Consider the following 9,640-nt stretch of genomic DNA (forward strand, 5'->3'; position numbering starts at 1 on the left):
AAATTGACAGCAGAATGCAGTCTGTGTACCTAAGGCAGCGGTCCCCAACCTTTTTTGCGCCACGGACCGGTTTATGCCCGACAATATTTTCACGGACCGGCCTTTAAGCTGTCGCGGATAAATACAACAAAATAAAACCAGTACCAGTACCGAAAAAATGAAGATTTATTCATAACACACGTGAAAAGACCCAGGAAAACCGAGTTAACGATAAAAACAATAACAAAATAACACTGAAAACCAATAAAAACCCTGAAAACTATACATTTCACACCTGAGCCTCAACTTTCGCGGCCCGGTACCAAACGACTCGCGGCCCGGTACCGGTCCGAGGCCCGGGGGTTGGGGACCGCTGACCTAAGGGAATGGCAAACAAAAGGAGAGGGAAAGAAAACATGCAGCCTGCAGACACGTATCAACGTGAGTGTTGAATCTCTTTGCTAGAATTATGTTTGGGTGTGTCAAATGTTTGACACGTGCTGTACTGATAGTTGCTTTACGTATCATTACTACAGACCACAGCTGAATAAATCAACTTGGAAGCTGCCACCGTGTTCTTTAACCGGAACACGACCACCATACCGTGCCACTGTAAATCAGTGGCACGGTAAGGTGGTCCCCCCCCCCCCCCCCCCCCCCCCCCAGAACGGGCCTGGGCTCTCAGGGGTCCCCTGGTGCATCGGTGGAGTTGGAGGTGTGTTCAACTGGTGGGGATGCTGTTACATCCTTGCAGAAGTTCTCTTCTCTCTAGGACTTCATTCTGCAGGTGGGGGCGATATATGTAGGAAAGGTGGTGAATGAACTCAACCTGGGTGTCTATTGTCTTATATAGTCTGGGAGGTGATTGGATGATGGGGTATGTTAGAGATTTTCTACAGGGTAGGTGTGGTTTCCTCTCTGGTGTGGTCGGGTGGGCCGCCCCGGGGTCTATGGGGGTTGGTCGTGCTACTGCCTGGACCTCCTCCATGTCTGCTTTATGTCGTTCCTGGGGGATGGGGCTATGGTTCCCCACACCCTCTAGTGCAGCGGTCCCCAACATTTTTTGCACCACGGACCGGCCTTTAAGGTGTCGCAGATAAATACAACAAACTAAAACCAGTACCGGTACCAAAAAAAGATTTATTCATAACACACGGAAAAAGACCCGAGCCTCAACTCTCGTGTCCTGGTACCAAATGACTCACGGACCGGCCCGGGGGTTGGGACCGCTGCTCTAGCAGATAGTTACATGGAGAAACCTTTTGAATACACAGGTGTACACACGGGTGTTCACACACACACGTTGTCGTCCTTGGCTGCTGCCTCAAAGCACATCGTGTGTTGTCGATCTTCTGTGCTGCTCAGTAACATTCAGTATTTATTATTTACTGTTACTTGTACTTATCTAGGTTGTTGCTGTGGTCTCTCTACCGTGTCGTTCTCTTTTGCTGGTTTTCTTTTTTTTTCTTCCAACAGGTGATCCAGCTGATTTTTAGTGTCTTTTCTCTCTGTCCCTCTTCCCCTCTAACTTTCTTTCTCCCAGTCATGTCTGTCTAGTTTGTAATAACTTAAAATAAAATAAAGATCAATCAGGGACCGACTGTTGGCGAACAGTAGAAAACACTGCTGACAGACAGACGCTGTGGTATAATAGAAGCAACAAAGAGCGTAGAGTATGTTACTGACAGAACGTGAACTGGGCTGATGGGATTGTGCTAAAATGGCCAAAGCTCGATGTAACGGAGTATTTGGGGTATTTCTACTATTTCTTCAAGTCCATCGCCTTACAGCAGTGAATAAAAATAGAGATGTGGGAGGAGCCTGGCTTGTCGTCAGTGTGGTGAGGTGAGACCAGCTTCACAGCGCCTCCTGTTATCTAACAACCTGCCTGTTATGTAACAGCACACACGAAAATTTTGCAAAGACATGAGGAGGAGGAGGAGGAAGAGGTCTGCACTAGGCCTGCACTGATATCAAAGTCGATACCGTTTATTAGACCCACAGAGCAGCCTGAGACAAAGGAAATGATCACATCTGTACTAGTGAATGAATTCATGCTGTCATGATCAGTGATGTAAATATGAATTTACCGTTCAAAGGATCCTGCTGGATCTCTGCAGATACCTTTAAAGGTTTCAGCCTCAGCTTTTGATTTCATTCTACTGTAACCATGTTAAAATGTCACAGTACATCAAACACATTCAGCTTATTGGAGCCTTTTTGTTCCCTTTTTGTTACATTTGGCGTTTTTTAATGCTTGTGGATGTGCAAATGTGGCAAAGCACAGTGTCTTCATAGACCATCATGTCTACGACTGCTGTCATGCTGAATGCCTGCTGGCTGCTGTTCTTACTCAGGGTTGTTCGAATGTTAATCAAACCAGCATTTCTGTGAGTGTGCAGTGCATGGACCATATCCATCCATCCAATCCATCACACAACTGAAATATTGTGACCTATTACTCTTTACAAAAACGGAGACCATTTATATTCACAGTTTATTATAACACTTCGTAAGTAAGGTAATAATAAGGTTATAAAAAGTGCAATTAGAGAGTTCTTAAAGCTGTAAGTCTGCTACACTGTTCAGAGAGTCACATGGAAAGAAGCACGTTAGTCAGATTCTACATTCAACTGTTTTTTATTGAAGCATGCTTTGATTTCTTTTTTTAAAAATCAGTTATCAACAACAATAGAGATGTGATATTAATTTTATTAAAATAAAGTCTGCATTACAGTATCAGCCGGGTAATAACTGGATACCTCATTCATCTACGTGCACACTGAGTTAGTCCATCATTCCCTCATTTCTTTATACAGACATGGGTGCAACACTCTAAACCAGCATCAGTCTGTCTGTGTGACGCTGCTGTGACACAGTCGGTCGGGGTGTGTGTGTGTGTGTGTGTGTGTGTGTGTGTGTGTGTGTGTGTGTGTGTGTGTGTGTGTGAGGGGGACCACAGATTCCAGCTTACCCCTCTCTCCTTCCAGATCCATCTCTCCAGTTTCCTCCCTGCAGCATCCCTCCTCCTGCTAAGCCAATCCCCTGGTGCACAGCAGCATCATGTGACCAACAACTACCAATAGTGTACTACCAGGCACCGGCAAAAAGAGGGGAGGTGTCTCTCTGTGTTCTTCTTCTCTTCACTGTGAGTCAGACGGCATCCCTGGATGAGAATGGATGGATGGACACGCAGGATTCATCTGACTAGCACAGAGAGGTTTCTCCTTTTTATTTCCCCCTGAGGAGGAAGCGTGCTGCTCCATCTTTAACACCTACTGCATCCCTCCCTCCTTCCCTCCCACTGCTACTGGCACACAGAGGAGATGAATGGGGAGGCGATGGACCCGGCACAAGAGCAGCAGCAGAATGCCGGTAACACCTCCCACCTACCTCCCCCTCCAACCATCACACCGGCCATTCCCCCCTATGTGAAGCTGGGTCTGACCATCGTCTACACCGTCTTCTACTCACTGCTCTTTGCCTTCGTCTATGCCCAGCTTTGGCTGGTGCTGCGGTACCGGCACAAGCGCTTCAGCTACCAGACGGCCTTCCTGTTCCTGTGTCTGCTGTGGGCCGCCCTGCGCGCCCTTCTCTTCTCCTTCTATTTCAGAGACTGTGTGACCGCCAATGCACTTGGACCCTTTGCCTTCTGGCTTCTGTACTGCTTCCCCGTCTGCCTGCAGTTCTTCACGCTCAGTCTCATGAACCTCTACTGTGCGCAGGTGAGCGGGCTTCTGCTGCTGTTACTGTTCTGCTGCTGTTACTGTCGTAGCAGAGACCGGTGGCTCTGGGAACGGCTAACAGGGTTCAGACTCTGGCAGGCTTTAGTCCACGCAGGCAGTACGGGGTTAATCTGCAACAAATCTGAGGTATCCTTTCATTTATTGTTGATGTGCTGCCATCTGTGGCCGCTGACGGTAAGAACATGAATGATTAAATAAGCAGGTTCCCACCTTCACTAGTCCCAGTGGCAGACAGTGGCACAGTAAAAGCCAGTCTGAATTACAGTGGGGGGTTCTGTTGACTCAGGAATCTGTGGGGCTGAAGAATGAAGTACAACAAACTGCAGTTCTTGAAACGGCCACTTGAGGCTGACTCTAAAACCGAGTCAGTGCTGTGAACATGTTTGCAGCCCGGTAGCTTTGGCCTCTGTGGATAGTTTCCTCTATACTGCATAAAGGTTTGATGTTAGGATGCTTCAGTTTGTAGGTGGATGCCCAATAGCTCATAGAGCTGTAGCTGACTGAGCTTGTGGTGCTGGAGCTTTTTGAAGTCCAACAAGTTTGTATTTCAGTTTTAGGAAGTGAAAGTGTCTGGTACATAGTCCTGATTGGTATGTATGTGGTGACCCTGCATCACTGTCGTGACATCTGTCACTGATCAGCTCTGATGAGTGCAGCTGCTCAACTAGACCAGGAAACAGAGTGTTTTCACATGAGAGGAGACTCATTAACCAGCAGCGCTTGTCTGTGAGAAAGATGACACAGGTTATTTTACTACAGTGCATTATTTCCTTAATGCGGGTACCTTCAGGAACAAATCAATGAGATGAGCTGCTGCAGGCTCTGAGGAAGCACACACAGTTTGCAATGCTTGCATGCTGAACACATGGCAGAGACAGATGACGCTGTGTGGACCGAGTGAAGCTCAGACAAAAGTCTGTGTGCTGTAAATGTCCAGTTGTTGTTTTAGAAGCGATCCAAGTGCATTTGACTGAGATTAACTTGTGACTCATTGTTCAGCCGTAGGTAGTGAAACCTGGAGCTTTTGGGGGGAAACTGTTGATCGTGCTCTTTGGCAGTGAAGCATGTTAATAAGCTTATATTATACGTGAGCTTCATTTTTGAATGACATAAAGAAGTGCTGTTTCATTTATGAGCTGATAATCTGACAAAATAAAGCTTTTCCAGCTTCCTGGTCGTGGAGGTAAAGCAACCCTGAGTGTGCTTCTCAGGAAGATCCAACTGATAGGTATTCCTTTGAATAGACCTAGAGCCTGGGTCCTGCATTAACAAAAGGAGAACAGAGTCCTGACTGGCCAGCAGTCCTTGAGGAGGCCGGGCTGTTGGACTAAATGTGTCCGTCAGATGACCTCTCAGCCCGTTTGAATAACCAGTCTCTGCCTGTCTCTGCTTCTTCCCCACAGGTTTACTTTAAGGCAAAGTCCAAGTACGCACCAGCACTACTGAAGTACAGGTAACTTGACTAACTTGTGAAATCGAAGAAGGTTGTCAAAGCAGGAAGTGGAGTTGGTATTTTCCTAGCTTTTCCAGAATCCACAGCGCTGTCTCCCCTCTCCCAGACTTCCTCTGTACCTGGTCTTCCTTTGCGTCAGTCTCATTTTTCTGGTGGTTAATCTGATCTGCGCCCTGATGGTGAAGATGACTGCTGCCGACGTGAAGACCATCGTTCTGGTGAGGGTGACCGTTAACGACAGCTTGTTCGTACTCTGCGCCATCTCGCTGTCCGTCTGCCTCTACAAGGTGGCCAAGATGTCATTGGCCAACATCTACCTGGAGTCAAAGGTAGAGTCTCCTTTCATTTACAACATGTGCTAAACTATGAGGAACGAGAGATCATGCTGCACAAAATTGTTTGAATAAACTGATGAAATGTCTCTGTGTGTAGGGAACGTCCGTGTGTCAGGTGACCCTGATCGGCATCACGGTGGTGTTGTTATACGCATCACGAGCCTGTTACAACCTGGTGGTGCTTGCCCTCGCTGACATCGAGACCATCAACTCCTTCGACTATGACTGGTACAACGTCTCCGACCAGGTTAGACCTTCATCCAGCTGTAAACAGGAGCCGGCTCCTTATGTCACCATCATGTAACTAGGACTGGGGTAGTACTCGTTGCAGAGGTCCTGCATAAAGCCGACCTGATCTCCATACATGTGTTCATTCAATCACACCCATACCTGACCTGACCTGGGTATACCATGGGTATGGCCATGTTGTGTGCTCTGCACGCATTCCCCGCTGTGTGTGTGGAAAACATGCACAGACCAGTGTGCCACTACATGTCAGCAGGTTTGGAAAGCTGTGTTTCTGTTGCCTCTGACCTGTGTGTGTGCGTCCTCAGGCAGACTTGCGGTCCTCTCTTGGAGACGCCGGTTACATCGTATTTGGGGTGATCCTGTTCGTGTGGGAGCTGCTGCCCACCTCACTGGTTGTGTTCTTCTTCAGGGTGAGACGGCCGCCTCAGGATCGGGTCAGTACTGCAGGTTCTTACAGTTGGCATGAGGTTTTCTCTCTAAGTTAATGATAGGCCATCACTGTTTGACTGCTGCTCTGATGTATTTGGTCCAACAGAGCACCACGGGAATCCCTAACCACGTTCTCTCCTCCAGAGGATATTTCTTTGACAATCCTCGTCGCTATGACAGCGATGACGACTTGGCGTGGAGCATTCCTCCCCAGAACGCCTCAGCGAGGTGTGAACATCATTTCTGACTTTACAATGTCACTGTCACTGGTACTTATGGATGCCTGTGGCTGGGTTAACTGGTGATTCTAAATTGCCCATAGGTATGAATGTGAGTGTGAATGGTTGTCTGTCTCTCTGTGGTAGCCCTGCAACAGACAACTGGGACAGGCTCCAGTTCCCCATGACCTGCATATAGCTTCAGACAGGACTACCATTAAGGCCTGGTTGTTGGACTGCTTCATTTATGGCTCCCTCTGAATGGCAATGAGGCAGGTGTAGTGGTGGGCGTGCAAATAGCAGAGATAGTGAAGGTCGACTCCATTCATCTGGACGTAGTGTTTTCAGTGGGTGTAATGAAAGTCACCTGGATGAGTGAAGAAACGTTTCTCCCACTGAAACGTTCAGATGAACAGAATCAGCCTTTTAGGATTTCCTTAGTGGAAGCTCCAGATCTCCTGTGACACAGGTCTCTGTGACAGAGCGGCTCCTGTAGGTGCGTTATGGAGCTGGCGAGTGTATAACTTGAACCCTGACTTTAAACAGTCAGCTGTGTGCCTTTGCCTGTGTCTAGATATACAATATTTGCTCCATTAAAGCCTCTGAAGGACAATGGGTCTGATTGCGATGGAGCAGAGCTGACCTGACGGTTTCACCAAAACGCAGAAAACCTGAAGCTTTTTTCACAGGCTTGGTCCTGACTGCCATATTTTCTCTGACAGCCTTTCCTCTGACTGCTGCGACTGGGGCAGCCGCCACAGCAGCTTCACCGTGCATCCCAACAGTGACGAACAGCGCCTGACCACCGCTGCCGGGGAGCTCCGCCCTTATCCATGAGTCCGCTGCTCTGTGTACAGCATCACTCTGCACTTTGACACGGTTCGGTTATTGTGTTTGTTATCGTCACTGACATAAGGCTTTGTGGAGTCACTGTAGAAAATAAAGAAGAATGTGTTACAGCAGGGGTCTCAAACTCGCGGCGCGGGGCCACTTGTAGGTGACGTGAAGAAAGATAATGCAGTTCGGCCCTGGAAGTGCGCCACGTGTCTGCACGGGCAGAGAGGACCAAAGGCTTCAGTTAGTGAAGAGTCAGTTTCTTATGCAACAATTTAAACAAACAAACAAAACACTGTTTGTGTTTCCTTGTGTGTTTGTTTGTACTCCTAAAACACTAAAGTGGCCGTCCAATGAGACCACAGTGGTCCACAGCTCACTTCAGTTTGAGACCCCTGCCTTACAGGTTTCTACACAACAGTTAATCACTATGTGTCCTTAATTTTTGGTCCCCCAGCTGATCGCCCCAAACAGTCCCAGAACATCAAGTGTTTAGCTGTAAACAAGAACATCTGAATTTGGCCTCATGATGTTGGACTTTTCCCACAGCTACAATGTTGCTGCTTCTAAGACTCGCGGTATGAATATGATGTTGTGATGAATGTTTCGAGTATTTCAATGAAGATAATCCAGGTAGTGAATTAAATTGGAAACAGTTCTTTTCATGAAGTCAGCTTCTTTGTATTTATTCACACACTCACAAAGACATCCGATCAGAGACACGTCCGTCTCTGCTGTGCTGGGACACTGTAGGGGTTAGCTGATAACAAAGCCAGTTAAACGTGGCCATCATCTGCACATCTGTGTAGTCCACATTGTTCTGCTGTAAAATACTGCAGCAGGTCAAAGTTAAACAGGAAAGGAGAACAGTGCACATCATACCGGTCCTCTCATTACTATATGAAACAAAGTGGGCACTACATAAAGCTAACCTGTTTTCAGCCTGTCTAAATGTATGTTAAGCTTTCTTTTACTGTAAATGTGTGAGGGTCATTTTTGGCTGAAAAAGGTTAGAAAACCATTTTCAAACAAACAAGTTCGAACCATTAAAAGAGCAGGATCGTTGCTAATGTTAGCGACACAATATTAGCAGTGAACATCTGTCCAGATGTGTTTTAAAAGTAACAATTTAATGTGTTCAAATATCTTCAATGGAGAAGACCTCTGCAGCTTTTTAAAAGACGGAGATGCACAAAATGCTTCATTAAAAGTTCATCTGGAGCCACATGAGATTTGATAAAGATGATCAGGACACGCAGCAGCGTACTGCTTTACCACCTATGCTTGGCAGTGTTGACAGGTCAGCTGGGATTCCCTAACCCCAGCACATCAACTAATTCCAGTAGAAAGGAATTCATTGTGCTGCTCATCACACCATTTTAACATTTCCCCCTAAAACGACCTGAAACAACATAAACCCAGCTGCTGGTTTGCAGGACGCACACGTGTGATCTGTGTCTGAGTATTAATAATAATAATGGATTGGATTTATATAGCGCTTTTCAAGGCACCCAAAACGCTTTACAATGCCACTATTCATTCACTCTCACATTCACACACTGGTGCAGGCAGCTACAGGTGTAGCCACAGCAGACTGGGGCAGACTGACAGAAGCGAGGCTGCCATATCGCGCCATCAGCCCTTCTGGCCAATACCAGTAGGCGGTAGGTGAAGTGTCTTGCCCAAGGACACAACGACCAGGACAGAGAGGCCAGGGATCGAACCGGCAACCTTCCGGTTACAGATGCGATTCCCAACCCCCTGAGCCACGGTCGCCCCATATATTCAGGTCTGAGCACAGAGCAAACATGTTAGCATGCTGTCTGTGCAGCTGATGCTGTTAGCAGCAGAATGCAGCTGCATGTGTCCAGTTTACTTTACCATCACGCTCTCGTCCTTGTGCAGTAATAATAAAAGTAACATCCATGCTCACGCTGCAGACTGAGCCATTATTTTCCTCCTCCTGCACACCAACTGAAATCAGCTGATTGGTTATTGGTTCTCCAAACTTTGCTCAACCTTTGTTCATTTTATTTCAGAAGAAAGAGAGCGGTGTGAACTCTCAGTGGTGACTCGGGGTTATCTGCATTTGGCAGACTTTGTTTCCTTACACTCTTGAAGGCTGTCTGTCACCCCTCCTGGACACGTTGCTGTTCTGTCATCACGTGACGTCTTGGAGCATTGCTTGCAAACTGAAACGACACCGAGAGGATTGTTAGGCAGCTCAGAGTGCTTCAGTGCAATTCATGAAGTGGGAAAAGGCAGGCAGAAATGACCAAAACTACTTATTAGTCACTTTGAAGACAGTATTCAGGCTGTAGGCAGTATTTCTGGAAGGAACTAGCAGATCATTTTCTTAAATCCTTGAAAAGCTCCTCATGAAAGTTTTTCCTCTTT

The 9,640-nt window shown here is 47.0% G+C and overlaps 1 protein-coding gene across 1 annotated transcript in view; it reads left to right on the plus strand.

Annotated features, from left to right (window-relative positions):
* The first annotated feature begins 2,728 nt into the window (after window positions 1–2,728).
* gpr137bb (G protein-coupled receptor 137Bb) overlaps window positions 2,729–9,640 on the plus strand; it is an 8,317-nt gene continuing 1,405 nt past the window's right edge. Inside the window, exons 1-7 of the mRNA XM_080880520.1 lie at window positions 2,729–3,704; window positions 5,129–5,178; window positions 5,285–5,507; window positions 5,611–5,760; window positions 6,068–6,196; window positions 6,298–6,419; window positions 7,132–9,640. The exon at window positions 7,132–9,640 is cut by the window's right edge and continues 1,405 nt beyond it. Of these exons, the coding sequence (XP_080736646.1) occupies window positions 3,306–3,704; window positions 5,129–5,178; window positions 5,285–5,507; window positions 5,611–5,760; window positions 6,068–6,196; window positions 6,298–6,419; window positions 7,132–7,246 (1,188 nt within the window). The 5' untranslated portion in view covers window positions 2,729–3,305 and the 3' untranslated portion in view covers window positions 7,247–9,640. The remainder of the gene's footprint in view (window positions 3,705–5,128; window positions 5,179–5,284; window positions 5,508–5,610; window positions 5,761–6,067; window positions 6,197–6,297; window positions 6,420–7,131) is intronic.

Source organism: Rhamphochromis sp. 'chilingali' (assembly GCF_963969265.1).
Source record: "Rhamphochromis sp. 'chilingali' genome assembly, chromosome: 4".
NCBI classification, from domain to species: Eukaryota; Metazoa; Chordata; class Actinopteri; order Cichliformes; family Cichlidae; genus Rhamphochromis; species Rhamphochromis sp. 'chilingali'.